The following is a 20,888-nucleotide window of genomic DNA, read 5'->3' as shown; positions in this document are numbered from 1 at the left end:
TGGTTTAGAATGAGTAAAGCATCAACTAAAAGAAATTTAAAAACAACCACATAGAAGTATCCAAAACTCATGTTTTTTTGTTTTTTTTGCTCCATTGCTCTCTTCAGCAGACAGCAGACCATTAAACTCCTTTCATCACTAACTGCACGATCAACTAACTAAGGGTAAGCCATGGTCCCTTTCGGCAAAATGTGTTACATTTTTGCATTCATGAGAAATCTTAACATTAGAATACTGTGGTTTTGCACTTCACTGGCCTCTGGAGTACCAACAGTTTCTCCTTCCTCGGGTCCAAAAAGCATTTGCAGATATCCCTTTTTTCCAGCTTCTTTTATTAAAGCCTATTTGTTGGCTACTTAATGAGAACGGCCTGTGAGCAAAGATCACAAGCTCAACCACTGCATCTTTAAAGTGGGCTGCAGCCTGAAACTCATGCGCTCCTTTGATGCCCCACAAGAAATTATGCAGGCCACTCTGTAGCACATAGACAAACGATGTGCATGCACACACAGTGCTCTGTGTGGTCTCATTAGCTTCAATCTCTTGGTTAAATTAATCACTAGTTGAGAGCTTAATTCATCTATAATTTCAGCAGAGCGGAGTTGATTAGTGTAGCATTTCCCTCTGGCCCCGTTAAAGTTTTTGATTTCCTTTTCTGTATCTTTTTCCCCCCTAACCCCTTCACCCACTACGGTTTCTCTCTCATCGCGCCTAATGGCGGCTCATCAGGAGCTCAGCTGGCGGAGCACTCTCGACTCCCTTCTGAGAGTTGTGATTACAATGGTGGCAGATGCTTGACGTTTTTGTCGTGGAATCAAGTGGATCCACTTTCGTTTCATTGTTGTTGGCTGCGCCTTTTTAGAATCCTCGGTCTGTTCTTTTATTTCACAGACCGCTGCCTGTAATGGCACAACAGGTGATGAAGAGGACGATTTCAGTTTTCAGACAATTGATGTAACAAGTGGACCCTCTTGCTCGGGCGCATTGCTGCTCATGGACCTGATTAGTTCTTTTAACTTTATTTCAACGATTCATGAGAGCAGAGAGCTACATTTTTCAGTGTTTAGTTTGTCTTTCTTTATTGGAAACAATGCTTTCTACAGTTTGTTTTGTCCTGTTAACACAATCATACCGCTAAAGGTTATAGTGTTGGTTACAAAAAGCCACAATTCCTGTGAATCCAACTACTCATAATATATTTTTTTTCATATTGAATATGAGATTCTTCACCAAGTTTAAGGCTGTCTTTCATTTTTGTATATAGACGAGTTATCTAAGAAAGGAATGTGTCCACGTCAATTCCTTTGTGTGTGCGTATCCTTATTTTTTCTTCAGCATTCTGTGTGACTTTGCCATTATACAGATTTTGTCTGTGCACACCCACTTTGCCTGTCAGTGTGTTTGAGTGTCGTGATCCTGTGAGCTGTGAGGGAGGAAAAGGCCTGAGCTCTTTTTCCCAGGAGTCATCTGCCAATCATTTTCTCAGAATCAGTGCGATGGAAAAAAAAAATGGGGGAAGGGAAGGAGACAAAAAGAAAAAAGAATAAAAGGAAAAAGACGAAGAAGAAGAAGAAAGTCTCCCTGTAGAATGACTAAATAGACCTTCAGTGATCTAACAGAGAGGCCTGGAGCTGCATCCTAACTACGCTCTGCACAGTTAAATATCTACTCTGGGAATGCTGAGCTATGCCACACTATTGATTTTAATCATCCTTTTAAAAGATCAGACTTTTAAGAAATGGATGAAATAAGAGACCCTGTAGACCAGTGAGGAAAATAGAAATAAATAGTAATTGTGTGAATGTGAAAGATGACAGCAGATTGAATTTTCTTTTTTCTTTTTTTCTTTTTGGACATCTTGACCATTCTCATACTGAGTTTGAGATAATTATCAGCTTCTAAATTTAAACCCTCCTCTGGCCGCTGCTGACCCAGTCACAGAAGCGCTCATTAACAGGAATAGAATCTTGACGTTCTCATGGCAGTCTGCAGAGCCACTAATGATGGGTGAAGCTTGATGACAGGAGCTTGATTGAAAAGGCTTCACGGGGAAGGAAATTTAAGGGCAGTTCTTTGACTGAGTCTGACACCACACGCTGCTCTCCTTATTCTTCAGTAGCAGCAGGCCAGATGGGATTTGTCCCTTTGTCCTCATAGCATATTATGTCGTTACTGCAAATTTTTACATGCTTTTTATTTGAGTTTTAAAAACATACATTTTTTCTCCAAGTTGTTAAATCAAAAAGTAAATAATGTGGCATCTGTCTAGACAACTAATATGTTTCTAGTTTCCTGAAGATCAAAGCATCTACTTGCAGTCATCCTAAAACTATATCTTGCGTTTCCTGTTTAGTACTATTGCCTGGCTGAAATTTGTCCTCTCTGACATTAGGACTGTTCCTTCAAGGCTGGACTTTTGCCAGTCTTTATATTTGGGTTATCATAAGGTCCTAGTTTTATCTGTCTTGAAAGTCGACAGTTATACATCAGTTTCTAGAATCCCTGTACTGGCTGCCAATAAAATTCAGTGTTGATCCTCCAAACAACTGCTTTTATCTGTTCCTCAATTATTCTCGTTTTTTTCGGTAAGGGAGATCAGGCCTTTGCCGTGGCCACTCCAATGCTTTGGAATAGTCTCCTGTTATCGATTAAAGGTGCCCCATGCGTTGAAACATTGAAGAAAGAAGTAAAGATGTATTCCTTTTCCATGGCTTTTAACTACTCTCACTCAGTGGATTTACATGGTGAGATTAACTCGATTATAGCTATAGTTGGGTTATGCTCCTTATCTGAGAAAGGGTAATTATCCTTAGTTACATGGCGGTGAATGTATCGAATCACTGGCACAAAGCATGCAATACCACAGTAGATAAGTGGCGCTGTACCCATTTCAACTATCGCTAATACAGCCACTTCCGGTTGACGTCTTCACCACCAACAAGAACAGAACTAAGGCATTCGAGAAAGATGGCGAGCGAAGAGCGAGATGAAGCTACGTCCCTCTACATTTGTGATGAGCACAAACGCGATCCACAACGGTGCATTCTCCATCGCATTGTTTGTTACTTTCTGACGGCGGCGACAACAACAGTAATATCGTCTCCTTCGACTTCCGGGTGACGATCGCGGGAAAAAATCTTTAGCATGTGCAGAACACTCAATCTTATTGTAATTTAGCCATTAATCCGATCTGATTGCCCGCATGTAACTGCACTGACAGTCTTAAGTATTTGAAGTATTGTTAGCTTAGATTTTAATTGGAATGCTTTGTGCAGTCGACAAAGTGTTTTCCATGTGAAAAAGGAAATTTACATTTTAAACACTTTAGATAAGATCTATGGATATAGAGAAAGAAACTAAGAGGCTTTCTTATTTATCCCTGGGGCACACCACTGTGCACACCAATAATTGTTAGAATAGTTATAGATTAATACTCTGGACAAAAATGATGGGCAAATGACCTGAGCCTTTAACTCTTCTACTTTATCATTCCTATTATATCCTTTCTACTATAGTCACTTGTTGACAGCTGTCTGGCAGAGCTATACAAATGTTTTTACCAGACAACCCTATCTCATGACAGAGCTTATTATAGCTACATTTGTCCACAGCACAAAATATTGCAGTTTAACTAAAGAGGTTGAAAAGATTAGTCCAGTATTACGTACTACACCCATTTCCCTTGCTTTTTATATATAAATGTACATATATATAGCTATATATATATATAGCTGTATATAAATGGACACACAGGTTACTTTATCACATACACGTTTCTGCCTATCTTCTTGCTCCTTGATGACGTCTAGCTGCCACTTGTGTCTACATAATGGCATTTTTGCTACATAACATTGCACACGTTTATTGCTGCTGATCTGGTTGCTTAAACTTAAAGAGGGGTGGTGGGTGGCGTTAGGACCTGGATTCTGTTCTGTGTTCACTCTTCCTCCCCCGCAAGCACACGTCTGCTTGTAAGTTTTCTCTGCCACATGGTGACATCATGCAAAATATGTGGAAAAACTTGCAATTTAGGCCACTCTCGTATGTGTGTTTTCCTTTGCTGGTTCTTACCCTGATGACACTTTAACAAACCTGCATTACTTGTTACACACTTTCATGTGAAGCTGGGCTGGAGCAGGTCATGCTTGTCATTCCAAGGATACACTAATCTGATGCACAAATCTGGAATGTCACAAATCTTGAAATACCTTATGTTTGAGACACAGATACTATTAAATTAAATATAAAAAAATACATTAAACAAAATATGAATATTAATATCTTATTAAAGAAGTACTTCAGAATGCAGCTGACTGAAAAGAGAGCATTCTTTAGCGTGTGGCCTTCAGATTTCTCACAAAAAGTCCTACAGTAACTAAAAATACATAAAGCAAGTGCACGGCAGGGTACATGAAATCAGGAAAAAAATACTCTTGGGAAAGAACTACTATACATAATAAAAAAAACAAAAGATTAAAATAGCATTCGATAACAACCTGAAATGCAATTAAGTGTCAAACTAAATTAAGATACCAACATACAGAAGAACAAAAGCAGCGAAAACTTAAAAACAGCATACCGGTAAACAAAGAACAATACAGATGACAGAAAAATATAGCAACACTCTTAAAAATGTGACAAGTATAACAACACGTTATAGGTTTTTCTATAAACTATTAAATTAACCGCTAACAAAATAGGTGGCAATGTGGTGACCCAAATGGTCCCCCTGTCAGTGGTTTAGCAGGGAATATTACGTTGTTACACACTGCTCAAATGCAACAGGAATTAGGTTGAAACACGCTTTCCCTTTACATATTCTGCAATATACGTCTAAAACTTCAGTCAAGCAAGCAGGGAGCTGCATTATGATATCAACTGCATGGTATAAGTGGAATAAAAAGGACCGAATTGTAAGTCTAATGCCAAACCTACAGAAACTGGTGCCCTCTGTTCGGATTAAATTATTCCTCTGTGTTTCCCACTTTGTCCCTGTAGCAGGAGGACAGTAAAGCAGGTAGCTCTAATTTGTAAAGTAGGCTCATGTTGAATTCAGGTTGGGGTTTGTATCCATGGGGAAGAAGCCAGGGCAGCTCCCTGCGCTGGGGTTAGGCTCTTAGCTTGGTCAAGGTGACAGTGATCCATGTCTCTCAGCAGGGCTCCTATGTACGATATGTACCTCCATTATACCATTAAGAATACCAGCGGATTGAGAGATGATGAAAGAAAAGGAGCAGCAACGGGGGTTAAGTGAGTGAGAGTACAGTGAGGGGAATATCTCAGCTTAAAAGTAAGGGGGATGATGCATGCAGGCAACTCTTGTTTTGAGGTCTTGAAAACAATTTCAAATTCTTCATTTTCTCTGACAGTAGTGTTTTTTATTTTTTTTTAGAGATGTAGCTTGGCAGCAACCAGTAGAATGTTTGTGCCTTTATGTGTTAGCTCACTGTTGAAATGCCATTTTAATGAAATGAATGACACTTGAAAACAGTGGAAACTATCGTTGAACCTTGGTTTGCCAGCAATGCAGGCATCTAAAATATAACTGGTAATTGCCAGCACAAATAAACAAACTGTTGACGTGAAATCTTTAGCATTTGGGCTTCCAATGCAAGACTAACAGTTTTTTTGTAACATGAATAATAAAAGATCCATAAAGTTTATGACTGGTCCACATAGAACTCGAAGAGGAAAGTGAAAAGTAACAGTTTTTGTTTTGGTCATTTTGTGTCTTCAATAGCTTTGCTTAACTTACAATTAGATGCACCAAAGTGCTGTGGCAATGTAAAGAACCAGACCATTTACCTGTCAAGTTAACAGTCTGTGTCAAAGCTATCCAACAACGCTGTAGCTATTGATGGGTGCACTTATCAGTCTTAGAAATATACCATCTCATAAGCAGGGGACATCATCCTGTCCTCCAAATCATATCACAGCAGTGCCCAGCGGGGCCTGCATTGCCATATAAAAGATAATGGAATATAAAATTGTTTTTATATCCTCTGAATGTACAAAGGCCACGTAGTGGAGGCTTTTCCTGCCATTTTTTTTAAGGCTCATGAATCCTCTAAATCGATGCCAGTGATCACGATGAGCGCAACATGAGGACATTTAAACATCGTCTCACCTCATAACCTCCCCTCAGCTAGGCAGCCCTGCGGTGCTTAAGGTGGTTGAATGGTCTGGCTCCCTGCCTTTGATCACTATTTTATTCCCCCCGGTGGTGCTACAAAAAAACGTATTTCATCTGTTGTAGCCTTTTAGATGTTGGTCCACAGTCCACTTCAAGCTTTGATAGTTTTGGTGGAGTACCAATAAGGGCTCAACAAATGCCCCACTGAGACAAACCTTGCAGGCTTAATTTAGATTCAGTTCAATGGAAAAATAATTGACAAATCTCTTAAAGGATTTTTATTCGTATTTAGTTTTATTTGTTGATTGTTAAAATCACATATTAATGCCAAACTTTACAGGGGAAACAAAGGAAGGAGGATAGTGAAGAGCAGAGAAAGGGATATTTTATTGTTGCTATAAAAGTTCATATAAAGTTACTGCTATTGGCAGGACCCCTTGTACAGGTCTGTATTGCAGTGGACCTGAAGAAGCCTCTGACTGAATGCACTCTTGTTTTTTTTTATACACAATGCTGTGTAGAGGGTTTGCAGTATTGTCTATTATGTTTACCAGCTTGTTTACTGTGTCAGTCCCAACTTCCCAAACTTCTGATTATAACAATAATATTATTGTATAAGACATGATAGTAGTATTAATCTCAGAAAAGAGAATTCCAATAAGTATGTTTTACTTTGAAATCTATTAACATATTGTATAAGCCTAAACTATGCTCGATCTCTTGCACAGTTAGGGAGAGCAAGTTTGTAATTTCAGGTCCCCCTTTGCTTTGCTGACATGATGCAGGGTGGGCCACCTCCAGCCAAACCCTGAGCCATTTGAAAATATGATTGTAATCCTTGTCGGGATTTGGCCAGGGTGTCTATTACCACTGTAATCTGTCACAGTGGCATGCAGTATTCATTCCACTTTCAGGTTAAGCTCCTCTTTCTGTGCACCACCAATCACCACCCAGTGAAGGTGCTGGCATGACTGGAGAGAGAGGGAGAGGTTTTTAAATTGAGAGAGCACTGCCTCAATCAAGCCCCTGGATCGGGGTGAAGAAATCTATTGTGGAACACGAGGTCTCATTAATGCAGCAGGGATAGCTTTAACCCCCCCTCCCCAACCCTCTGTGCTGCACAACTACACATTCACACACCTTTCAGAGGAAAAAGTGATAAAAAGATGGAGGAAATATATGAAAAGAGATCATGCATTTTGTGGTTTTCTAGGGTTCGACACAGGACTTAAAGGAGCTGTGCATTGGTTGCATATCATGGTTTTTACTCACCAATAGCATCAGGTTATTGTCAGATCAGTGATGGAATGATAAATGATGGTTAGCCTTGTGAGGGACAACTAATGTGTCAAGGAGGAATAGTGCATCTTTTCCAGTAACTGTCACAACTGACATGGGACCCTGGGAAGGATATGCAGAGTAGAAATGAATGGATTAAAAATTATACTTCGGTAAGTAATCAATTGAGATCATGGCATGATGAGATGTTTAGGTCAAGGATTACACAAAAAAAGCAAGTTCCCTATTACACAGTTCCCTTTGCTGAAATGATGTAGGGAAATCTAAAGGTAGCATGTGTTTTTTTTTAGGTGATGGTTATTCATCTGTGATTAGACACAGTATTTCTCACCAATTAAAGATAAAAAGAAAAGAATGCATAAATTAAAAATAAAACAAGGCTATACAGGTTTTAGTGCAAAACAAGATCACTTTGGTTGAAACTGCAAAATACAGTATTGACATTCGCAGGATGCTAATATATGTTTAAAACTGTTTTAATAGTTAGATTCATGGGTTTCTTGTGCAGCCAGTTCTCCTGAGAATTCTGTCGTCATTTTATGTTAATGGAAAATCACAATCGCATATCACATGCACAATCCTCAACCAAAGGAGCCTGGTGTCTCAGCCACCACATAGCAGTGACAGTTTGTGAGCACTGTTGGAAAGCCAAGTTATTTCTCAGAGATCTTCAAAAGTGGCTTTGGTGTGTAAATAACCAAAGAAAAGGCAAGAAAAGAGGGAAGTGTCAGAGGCAGGACTTGCCATGTGAATCAGTGATGTCGCAAGGTAAAAGAAGAGGGCAGGAGTAGCCTTCTGCAGGAGTCACACTGGGGTCTTTCGGGTGAAAGGATGTTTAACGTCCACCCGCCACCTTGCTTGACCCCAATCCTTGCTTGTTTATTACTTCATAAAGCTGATGCTGGCACATGACCCAAATGCTGATCATACATGTTCTTTTTAAAATAACGTGAAATAGCCACACAAGGCATGTAATCATTGTAAGTCATCGTGGTTTCCTTTAAACGTCTCATGGCAGCATATTTTCCGGCCGATAACCTCTAATCTTGCTGCATCTGTCTTTGTCTCTTTCTCTTGTAATAAGACTGAAGTAAGAGCTGCATGAGGGATTTTTGGTTGAATGCATGTGCATCTAAGTGAAGCTCAGTAGTTATTTGCTAAATATGTTATGTAACAACCAAAATATTTGTCTCAGTAAGTCATTAAATTCACATTAAGCACTATGCAAATCAACTATTTTTTTTAATGAAATATCTTAAAGAATGGGAAGCAGGATCAGTGACAGAGTAACTGCCTTATAAAGATTTGCGCCTAATCACTCACTTTCAACATTAGCTTTGGACTACTAATCATTTTATTTCCTATTACATTTGTTATTCACAAACTGACAATTTCCTGAGGTCGTGATGAAATGTCTGTGACGTCCTTCGATCAAAATGCCACAGAGTGACAATACAGCAGTTTTCAGTGACCCACTAGACTCCACTCCAACTCTCTGTTCCTCAGTGTCGGCCTCTTTTGAGATCGGTCCTCCACAATAACCCTTGAAACGCATGATTACTGTATCAGAAAACATACAGCACCTCGCCCTGAGAGTTCACACTACCACTATTGGCAAATTGATCAATTAATACTAACAATTTTGTCGTGACTCGTGTGTTGAACTGGCCCAGGTTAGGAAAACACTTTGCTGCAAAAGTTAAGTAACGGCCAGCCAGCTGCTTAAAGGGGAACTCTGGTATTTGTAAACCTAGACCTTATTTCTGGCATGAAATACGTTTATCTACTCACCGAGAACAGTTTGGCGAAAGTCGGCGTCCTTCGGAAGCTATTTAGATAACTCACAATCCATATAACGGAGTGAACGGGGCAAAGACGATGCAGCCTCTAAATAAGGCATTATCTGTCTTTATTTCACCAATACTTTCAGACGAATGAATGAACGAACGTGTACTATAGCTCTGTTAGCTATAGGTGCTGTTATGTGGCTACTTGCAGCTATAGGAGAGCTAACGGAGGGATTTATATACAGGCACTGTACTGGGACCACTTCATCCACATGCCCCCCCCGGGAGCACAGTTTATTTACTCATTGCTCTGTGACAGTCGGCTAACTTCACACGGAGTTTGCTGCTGCTAGTTTTGTGCAACATGGCAGGATATTTATCAAATTTTGACAACATGAACGACAACTGAGTAAGATGGGTGGTCTTACCGGAGTGAATGAGCTGTGCTGCAGCCATGCGTGTCGATGAAGTCATCCCAGTAGAGGTGTGTGGGGCATTTTCTACCACAGCAACGCAGTCTCACACCAGACTGTGTAGTAGTTATGTTCACTTCAAAATGTATCAGTTTGGCAATTAAGTCGCAGAAAGTATCTTTGAACATGCAGAGTAGGAGAATCAGGTGCAAGTCCCATCTGGCCTGGTATTGTCCAACAACTTTAAACTTTTTGATTCAGAAAATATCATTTTAGGTTTCGATATTGATAAAAGATGAAAAATCTAAAAAGCCAACCTACCCATGGTTTGGATTAAGAATGACCTAACAGAGGTTACAGGTTACAGGTTCACATCATCTGAATGCTTCCCTGTACAAAACAAAAGGCAACTAAAAAGGTGAAGATACTATGTTTTGGACACGTGGACAAACCTGAACGAAACAAGAGATGCTGCAGCAATGTAGAGTGAGAATTCTTAAAGTGTAAATGAACATGAGGCTCAGCATTTTTTTTTAGGTACTTTGATGCACTGAATGTTGACGTCAGTGCTCTTTAATCAGAAAGCACAAGTCTGGTCTCAGCACTTTCTGTAAGAACGTCTGTAAGGTGATAAGAAATGGCTTAAAAATACAAAAATGGGTCAGGCTTGCTTTTTTAAACAACAGTTTTGCCTCTGTCCTGTTTGTTTGTCTGAGAGAAGATACGCAAACTCCAAGTCTAGCTCAGAATGTATTAAATGGTTCAAGGTTCAAGTTACACGGTGCTGTGAGCTCTCTCTGCCAGGCAGTCTGATCAGAATTATATTGCAATACAAATAAAATGTAAATATTATTGGTCCAAAAGTTGGGGAGAAGCCGTGGTTTGGACTTGGCTTTCCCTGATTGGTCCTTGGTCCGATATCGGCCTCGTACTCCATCTCTGCTCCATTCAGATGTCTTCTCCCTGTGTGGGAAAACTCCCTATCTCCCTATCTTTGTCCTGTACTTTTCCACTATAGGCTTCATCACACCTGTTTTGACTTCCCCTTTAAGCATGTAGCAGTTTCCGTCAACATTCAACTCAGTCTCTTTCTAGTTTTAACCCTCCACACTGTGGGATCAATGCTTGTTCCCTTCAAAAAGGATTGCATCAACTCTGTATAAGCCCAATGCATAATCATGTATAGTAAAAAGTAATGTTAAACCCTCAACGCCTCTTGTGTCAACACAGAGTGGTAAGGGAGCAAGAGTCTCCCTTTTAAAAGATGACTGTCAAATGACGAACAAATTTCTCACATTTAAATTTGCAAGTGTCTCTTAAACTTTGAAACTAATTCTTTCTGGAAATCAAATGTATTGGAACAATAAATAAAGAGCAGGAAACAAAAGAAAAGTGGGCAGATAGTCGAGACGATGGAGTTTGGATTCAATTTGCTATGTGGGTTCCACCTCCAAGACATCTGTCACACAAACGGATTGGTTTGATTGGTGTGATCCCATCTATCTAGATGGCGTGTCTGCAGTTAGTGAATTTATATTCCCGCAAGTCCTATCTTCCACAAAGTGGTTACAGTGTGGCAGGGCCAAGGCTATCAGCCACTGTGGTCGTATCTTATTTTAAAGCTAGATACAGTCAAAACCTTTTGTGCACGTATCCTCACATCTACTCATCTCGGATCCAGGCCGCAGCTTCTGTGTATAACTGCTGATGCGAGTAAATTAAACGATGAGGAAAATTCCTTTTTTCAAATAAGGATTAGAGGTTTAAACAAACCAGATAAAACACCTCTTGTTGTCTTGCCAAAATGAGAAAATGCACCCGAACAAGTGCTGATGCAGTTTTTGAGGAATGTGCAGAACTTACTCCAGGCAAGCAATAGAACGTGAAAATGTGTTTGTTTAAAGGTTAACTTACTTCCGACCATCCAGATGAAGCGTTACCTCAGTGAGTGCATCAGGCAAATTATTTTATTGTGTGTAAAAGCAGTTGGCAAATCAAGAGACAAAACACTTCCCCGTGACCTAAACACTGCAAATAATGTTAGTTTGTAGAGTGGAGCTGAATGAGATTAGTCCAATTCATTATCCACTTTGTTGCAGCGCTGCTTATGTTTACTCCTCTAGTTGGTTGGTTAAATTAGCCTGAACAGTTTGACACTAATGGAGACTACGTGAAAGGAATCTAGAGCAGCTTCTTGATGGTTTGTGAAATCCACCCACAACCACATACTTGCAAGTATATGAACACCCACCTATGCACAAACATACACACGCACTCCCACTTTGTCTTTTACTCTATCAGACTGCATCACAATGCTAATAATCGGATTAAGCTGGTGTGTTTTGGGTAGGTCGGCTGCATCTCTATTAACGCTGATTTGGCGTGACCTATCTGCTCCAGCAGCCTCAGCACCAGCTTTGTCATCTGCAGCGGCTGAAACTCCCCCCCCTCATCCCAGCCACTTATCATCACACTAGGATTAATAGAAACATCTTTAGTAATTACATAAATGCTGCTGTCGTCGTGCCGGGTGCTGTCAATTGTTTAATGTGTGCCAAACCTTTAATTCGCCAGCAGAGGCCTCAACAGTGCCCTACAGTTAAACACAGAAATCTGCTATTGATTTTCACGAGGCCGTATACTCAGCGTTTTATCTCCTCGCTCTTCCCCGGTAGACCGGTTGGGTTATTGATCTTCATAAAGGCAGTATTTTGTCGTTAAGCGAGAAGCGGAGAAGACACTAATGAAAGGTTTTAACCTGTGTGTTCCCGGGATTGCTGGACCGGTGGCCAGGGCTGCCAGGTGCTACACACAGCAGATTTTCAGCTGCTCAGCCTCAGGGATCGATAGGGATACATCTTTGTCTGATTACAGAGATGGGCTGGCGAGGTTGGCGGTTCGTGTGTGAGTAGCCTGTGTGTGTATTCTGTGAGTGTTACAGTAATAGTTGACAAATGAATATACCTTCCTTGGTATAAAGTAGCAAATAGGTTCATTCGGGTTTGTTTACCTTTATTTTTCCGGTTAAACATGGAGGAAGCAGCTTGACATTCGGGATGCAACTGTTGTGAAATGTATATCAAAATCAAACTGACATACAGTGTGCTGTTGAGCAGTTTTATGCAGATTTGAGGTGCCATTGCTTAACAGAGACTGTTAGTACAGCTACAGTTACTTTTGTGTAAGCAAAATGTGTTTACTCATTGTTTACTTATGCTCAAAGTTAGGACACTGTGTAAAATGTAAATAAAAAACAGAATGCAATAATTTACAAATCTCATGAATCAATATTTTATGCAATATAGAACATAGAAAATATGTTGCATGTTGAAAGTGAGACATTTTACTGTCTCAAAAAAAATATTTAGTCATCTTGAATTTGATGGCAGCAACACATCTCATAAGTTAGGACAGGGCCCTGTTTACCCGCTGCGTAGTATCTGTCCCATTCTTGTCTGATATGGGGTTCTAGCTGCTCAACAGTCCTTGGTCTTTGTCGAATTTTGTGCTTCATGATGCTTCAAATGTATTTAAATTGGTGAAAGGTCTGAACTGAAGGCAGGCCAGTCCAGCATCCATACTCTTTAACTACAAAGCTCTGCAGAATAGTTTTCCACTTTGCCTCAGCTCATTTTAAATGAGCTTTTGCTCATAGAAGGCAGCAGTAATTGTGGATCATGTTCGCATACGGCTTCTTCTTTGCATGATAGAGTTTTAACCTTCATTTGTAGAAGGTACAGCGAACTGTGTTCACAGACAATGATTTCTGGAAGTCATCCTAAGTCCATTCAGTGATTTCCATTGCAAAATAATGTCTCTATGTATGAGAGACTCTGCTTCTTCAAGGTTCTCTTTTTACACCAAATCATAATACTGACATGTTGCCAGTTAACCTAAATAGTTGCAACATGTTTCTCCAGCTAATTCTTTTTACCACCCCTTAATTTCCCAGGCTTTTGTTGCCCTTGTCCCTACTTTCCGTAGATGTGTTGCTGCCAGCAAATTATAGAACAAGCTAATATTTTTAATGTTACCGTTAAATGTCTCACTTTTGACATTCGTTTTCGATGTTATTTTGTTGATAAAGTATGGGTTTATGAAATTTTCAAATGGTCTCACTTGCATTTTCTACAGTGTCCTATCTGTTTTTGAATTGGGATTATAGAATTTAATATGTCTCAATTATGATTTGGGCATTCTTGTCCATTCAGGTAGAAATTTAACAGACAGTCAAGCAATCAGGTGGTGGCAATTGTCTCAAGTAATTCTCAATCCCTAGCATAACTACTCCTCACGTTTTCACACAGAAAAAATAGATATCCTGTAATTGATTATCCAATAATATAACTCACATTTTGAATGCCTGATTAGGTTTGCATAGATGCATCTGTCATTGCAGCAGCATAGTGTGACCTTAGCACAGCACCATAACTGTTTATCTTGGCCGGTGAGACTAGAGGCTTACTGCAGTCTACATCCTAAACCGTAGGTGCCATTACTGAGGAGACAGCGCTGCTACACAGCAGGATTAGCACAAGAAGGAACACAATTTATCTGTTTAAACTGTTTCAGCTTATCTGTTTTACAGATTTGTGTATTTGACGTTTTTGTAGTATTTGTAATAAATTAAACGTCTCAGGCTTTGATGACTGGTACAGATTGCTATTGAGATTGACCTGCGAGTCGCTCTTTCCTTCAGCTCTTCTGTTTTCCAAATGCATCACAGTGACAACTTTTGATAGAAAAATTAGGGTGCACGGCCGGCACAAAAGTGCGAGTTATTGTGACGTCACTTTTGGCGCCGACTGCTGTTTATGAGGTTGAGAATGGTGATCATCAACGCAGCTTAAGTGGCTTCGCTTTTAATACAGAATTCTGCTAGAAAATAATATATTCAATCCAATAATTAACCTAATAGCAAGAAATCTGAATCGATAATGGTTAGGAAATAAGGAAATAATCGATACATAGTGAGATACAGTAGAAAAATTGAAAAAAACATTTTAGGACCCAATTTTCAAGGAAAATCACAGCACTTAGCCTGGCTCTGTGGTGCATAATTTTTCTCTCAAAATCTCAAATCTGTACAATGTTCTACAAGGTGTCACTTGATGTATGCGCATTTCCAACATGCCACAACAGAGAGAAGTGCCGTGCATGCCAAGTGTGTTTTTTTAGCAATTGCCAACAGCCTCCAAGCATACCTTACTGTCGCCTCTGAGTTATTACACATCTGTCTGTGTATTTTAGGGTGCACCAGATGCTGCAGTTAACGGCACACCTAACCTCACACCACAAGCTGGTATATTAAAATTTCCAGATGGAAATTTCCACTTCTAGCCTGCCTTCCTCCTCCACCATCTCCTTCCAGTCACTGCTGTCCAGTGCTAAGAGAAGCCTGTAGGGGATTGTCCAGACAGGATATTAATGGGGCCCTCCAACAGTCAGAAGCCATGACAGAACCTTATTTTATTGTCACCTTGCCTTGGAGGACAAGGAAAAACTTGCAAAGCTGATTAGCTCAATGGAGCTGCGCTGCCCCCCCCCCCCCCCCCCCAAACTTACTCAATCGCTGCTTCACCGCTTCATTCAATCACAATCTTACATCTGAGTCTAGCTCCTCTCCCTGTTTCCTCACCAAATCGCCACACTCACCGCCGCACACAGAGACACATGCACGCACAGGGTGACATATCCCACCTAATCAAGTAGTGGATTATCTTGTCCTGATAAATTGGAGCTTGTAGCACTTGAAAGGTCCTCTTGGAGGAGCGTCTCCTCCCCCTGACAGCTAGATTGAGCCCCAGGGGAGTAAGGAGAGAGAACATTGCCTGGTAATGATTTGTGGTAAATCGGACAAATGTTTTCAGAAGCACCTCTTTCGAGAAAGGGGCTTGATGAATTTAAGCTTGTGAGTAAACTCACAAAACCACAAGTGAAACTCATACTTGAGAGATAAACAACGCTGGCATCTATTCCTCTGATTGAAGCTGATGAGAGTGAATGAATTGTCAACAAGATATACAAGCATGTTTTGAAGAGTGAATGTATCGTATTCATGAAACAAGTTAGGCGCTCGGTAGATGAAAGTAAATTTGGTCCTGGCAGGCACCTGAATATGGAAAAAAGGATGAGAAGAATTTTTTTTTCATTAAGCATATTAATTGTATTCACACAGGGCATACTCTTTTTTTTTCCAGCACAAGCAACTAACCACTTGAGAGAATAAGCGGTTAGACATCCTGATCTCAGCACTGTCAATGACATGACATGATATTAGTAGTAACATGGTGTGATGATGAAGTAGGGAGGAGAAAGGCACAGTGATGACAGGAGTTAACTGAACTGCTGGTAGAGAGAAATGTGTAACACTGTGCTAAGTGGCTTTAAATATTCACATGAGCGCATTCTGCAGCACTTGTGAGCATTATACGCTCACTGAGATTCAGCTCTCTATTCACGCAAAACGCATGGCTTAAGAAATCTCTAAATCCTTTCCTAATGCCAAGGTACTATGTGTAAGACACGATGCTTTGCTTACTCTCATATTTTCTAATATTCGGCTCTGAGAATGGCTTGATGTGCACCTGTTATTTCCTGCTACAACGAGCAACTTTTCATTGCTTTCTCTTCTTATCTTCTCTGTTTTCTTTACTTCTTCATAGGAAAATCCTTACATGTGTAATAATGAGTGTGACGCCAGCACCGAGGAGCTTGCACACCCTCCAGAGCTCATGTTTGACATGGAGGGCCGCAACCCCACGACCTTCTGGCAGTCCACATCCTGGAAGAAGTACCCAAAGTCCCTTTTGGTGAACATCACACTATCTTGGAACAAGACCATCGAGCTGACTGACGACATCATCATCACCTTTGAGTCAGGCCGGCCTGAGCAGATGGTCCTGGAGAAATCACTAGATTATGGGCGTACCTGGCAGCCGTACCAGTTTTATGCGACTGACTGCCTGGACGCCTTCACCATGGACCCCAAGACGGCGCAGGACCTGACTCAGCATACTCTGCTGGACATAATCTGCACCGAGGAGTATTCTCGAGGCTATGTGTGGAAGAATGACAAAACTGTACGCTTTGAGATCAAGGACCGATTTGCGTTGTTTGCTGGGCCCCGGCTCCACAACATGGCTTCGCTTTATGGACAACTGGACACAACCAAGAACCTGAGGGACTTCTTTACCATTACCGATCTGAGGATCCGCCTGCTCCGGCCTGCCACAGGAGCTACAATGGTGGATGAAAGCAGCCTGTCAAGATACTTCTATGCCATTTCTGACATCAAAGTTCAGGGCAGGTAAGAGATAAGCCCAAGGCCTACCCATCCATATTTTATTCTTGTGAGCAGGGGTGGGTGCTCTTTTTCTTTCTGCTGAGGAGTAGTGGTCATCTAGACATCTATATAGTTCATGATGCCTTGGTTAAGGATATGTGACCAAAATTCCTTGATCCCTAAAAGAATAGAGACACCTCAGATCTGCAAAACATAGGAGTTTAGCCAAATGGTGGGGAACAAGGGGTTAATTTTGATTTGCACCATGGTGGACCTGAGGGTGGATAACCAAGCGAAAAAGGTTGTAAGAGTAATTACATAAAGTAAAAGAGTATCCAAATGAACAAACTCTCTGACTGGGTGCTTTTAGGGTTGTTGATTTAAAAATGATTACTTTGATTGATACCTCAGTAAATTTTCTTCTGTGTTTTATTGGAACTATAGTGTAGCTGCCCATTTGTGAGAAAAATGTGTTTACCGTTAACCATTCTTTCCAATTAGGCAAGGGATCTATATTGCTGTGCAGAGTTCACCAGTTGTCAGCATGTCTTAATTAACCAAGCTGCTTACGGTTTGCTGAAGCACTCTATTTGGGACCGCAAATTCACTCAGCTGTCTATCGGTCTGTGGAAGACATCAGATGTAGCATTTCAACCATCAGGTCACCGCACACTGTAATTAGTGTTTGATTTACAGAATCCACAGAGGGTCATATAACATGAAAACAAGACGCCGTTATGCCGTTAGCAGATAAACCGACAAAAGCTTCCCCAACTTCCCTGACGCTCCTACAGCAGTCACTGGGGCATAGACTTAAGTGCATCTGCTTTACACAGTGTGGTTTTTCAATTTAGCAGATGTGAATGTGGTTGTAGGGTTGAAGGGATGAAGATGTAATTACTCTTGTTTTACCCTTGACACATGAGGAACTCATTTTGCAGGGGCGCAGAGTTGCAGAACCTCACAACAATTCGAGGAAACAGGTAGAAGTGTGGAAGTCGAGCTGCCAGACCGGTGTTGTGTCGCAGTGTTCCTCAGATAGATCTGGGAGGATGACTACAAATAGAAGCACCTTGTTCAGCCAAGGCAAACAGCAATTACTCACAACAAATGTAGTTGCATGGAAAATGTTATCAACACGTTCAGCGTGATGGTTAACATCATGCAGAAATTCAAAGAGGATAATAAGACTTTAATGGCTATCTTCCTCATCCTGCACGTCATAATGTGTTTACTGTAATAATGGGGTTGTGGCTATGACATTATTTACATTAATAATGTCATAAGCCTTTTAACAATTTAATGAATCTGTTATTTGTTGATTTCTTTAATATGCCATTAAATTAACGACAACCGTGTGACATATCACTTTAATGCACAATAAATGTGCAGGTACCCTTGAGCACAAGAGCCTATGATAATGAATGCCTCGCTCAGAAATTGAATTTTTGACTCCTCTTGTGATTGAGAAGGTCATTCAGCAAAAATAACTGGAGGGAATTTACTAACACAAAAGAGTTGGACAGGGCATCCATTCAGCACACTCTGAAACGAAGAGGGCTGTCATAAGCACAGATTATTTATTCTATCTGACTAATCATGACCAAACTTATACATCCCTGTGGGGCTGTAGACTTGAGCGATGGCTTTTCGGCACCATCGGGCCGAGGTCGTTTACCAGCCTGCCGCCTTTAGAGTGAAGAAATGTTTCCCACTGTTTACCAAAGGTAACATACAGTTCAGCAATAATGAGATACATTCTACACAGAGAGGCTTCACTCTCCTTTCTCTCTCCCTCCCATGGCGAATCACTGCTCAGCCCCTTTCTCCATGCGTCGTATACGAGACATAAGCTCCTTAACCCCGGAGTACAGTTGTGTGAGACTCACTGGGAGAGATTTTTCAGGGCCAGTGAGGTTGGATCTGGCATATTTCACTGTGCTGGACTCAACTAGCATCTGCCTGGATCAGGAGTTGAGAGTCGGTGTGGAAAGAAGTACAGAAGGGGGGCTTGCAGATTTTCTACTCTTGCCACAACAGTGAGAAACACAGAAAGTAACGTAAGCTTTTCACCGAAGTAGGTCAACCTCGAAAAAGACCGAAGAAGCACAATTTTTGCAGAAGTATTACTTTCAGGGTCTGTAACATGCAGCTGAAGTTCTTGCAAGAAAGCCAGAAGTGTCATGTGTGACCGTTCTATTATAGTTGATTACAAGGGAGGAGCAGAGCAATGACACTGGGGGTGGGGGGGCATCAATGCCTAGAATTTCAAATTAAACCAGGCATGGTGCTGTGAGATGCATGCCAACAATGCATACTAGTCTGTGACTTAAATTAATTTGACACCCTCAGTGTTTCATTGCAGAAGCAGTGCTAAATGGTTTTGTGGATAGAGAAAGCAGGGAGGGTTGGGGTGGTGGATTTTCTAATTATCTACTGTATGACTTTGAAATAATTGCTCCTGCTTTCTTTTTTATGCTTTACAGTAACTACAGCTTGCAGTTTTGCCAACTGTCTCTCCTTCTCCACTCGATCTCCCCCTCCTTTTCCCTCCTCCTGCCTGTAATCAATATAGTGTAATTAAAGCTGGAGGAGATTCAGGCTACTAAAGGATCTCTTTCTGGCACTCCCCCCTCCCCTACTTCACTCTGTCTCGCTCTATTTCTCCTTTTCTGCTCTGGGGTCTCTGCCTAGATGGAAGAATGACCCTGTCCCATTCCATTCTCGCCACAGGAGAGATGACCACCAACCACACATCTGCAAAAAAAAAAAAAAACTAATAATAATCATAACAATACACAACCACCATCTAACTAAAATAAAGTTGGTGGGAAAAACTGTAGGTGGCAATCTTGGCACTTCTTGTTTTAATCACCATCAAATTCTACCAGGACAATCTTCTAAGCCCAACCTACCAATCAGGCAGCGTATTTTTACTTTTTCTGTAGGTTCCAAACCTGTCTGCCCCGTCAGAGCATGAGGTATAATGTCATCCTCATACAATGAATTATATTTCCAGCTTGCCTCTACTCTGTATGCATAAACAAAACATCAAATAGTGAAAGTTTATTCAGCCTATTTACTCCTGCAGCTCTGGGAGTTGAGACTCAATTACAAAGGTATATATGTGCATTATCAAGGTGGTTCAGAAACATGCTTGGAGTTCAGTTATGAGGATACGGGGTAGATACTGTAATTTCCTCGTAAGGGCCGAACTGGTTTTTAATGCACTCACCTTTTTCTGTTGAGGATTTTCTTCAGCTTCGTGCAACTATAGACTTGTTTACTGACTTTGATGTAAATCATCGCAGACTGGTTTTAAGTTGCCCTGCATCTACAGTGTTTTAACATATATACATTATCGTATCACCAAATTAAAATTCCTGCAAACATTATTTGGTTGTTCAAGACATTTTTTTTCCTTTTTCTTTTCTTTTTATGTCAGAGTAGGATCGCAGCGGTGCGGGTCGTGTTCACAGATCCCAGAGTGATTAGATGAGGCAAAACTGTGAAGTTAGCCTTTTTATTGCATGAAGGGATCATTGTCATCAAAAAACAGAAGAAGAAGAAGAAGAAAAATATTTTGTTTATTTGAGGTCTGTAGAAAGACTTGAAGGTGCAATCAAGCAGCGGCACAAATTCACTGAAATGACATATCAGAAAAGCTATTTGATGTTCTTTTTATTTTGAACTTCTTATCGAATCACTGATAATAGTTTACCAAAAACACAGGGCTCCTGAGTTTGCACTGATACAAGCCACAGGTGAGGAATAGCTGATTTAGGCACAAGCTTGTGACAAAATAGAATTGATGAATTCTAAAATTCTCTCTCTCTCTCTCTCTCTCTCTCTCTCTCTCTTTCTATACATATATAAATATATATATGTACATCCATGAACTATCCATTGTAAGTCAGACAGTGTTAATGAAAAACAAAGACGTTTTGAAGTCTCCTTAAGTTTACATTGAT

At 40.6% G+C, this 20,888-nt stretch overlaps 1 protein-coding gene across 3 annotated transcripts in view; it reads left to right on the top strand.

Annotated features, from left to right (window-relative positions):
* Positions 1 to 20,888, top strand: part of ntng1a (netrin g1a) — a 118,723-nt gene that overhangs the window by 45,430 nt on the left and 52,405 nt on the right. For all 3 annotated transcript variants that reach the window (XM_072378676.1, XM_072378677.1, XM_072378675.1), the window contains exon 3: positions 16,298 to 16,941. In XM_072378676.1, coding sequence (XP_072234777.1) covers positions 16,298 to 16,941 — 644 coding nt within the window. The remainder of the gene's footprint in view (positions 1 to 16,297; positions 16,942 to 20,888) is intronic.

The sequence above is a fragment of the Leuresthes tenuis genome, unplaced genomic scaffold (genome assembly GCF_036924035.1).
Source record: "Leuresthes tenuis unplaced genomic scaffold, fLeuTen1.0.hap1 SCAF_24, whole genome shotgun sequence".
NCBI classification, from domain to species: domain Eukaryota; kingdom Metazoa; phylum Chordata; class Actinopteri; order Atheriniformes; family Atherinopsidae; genus Leuresthes; species Leuresthes tenuis.
Note: the sequence above shows the minus strand (reverse complement) of the source record. Positions and strands in the feature narration are given on the sequence as shown.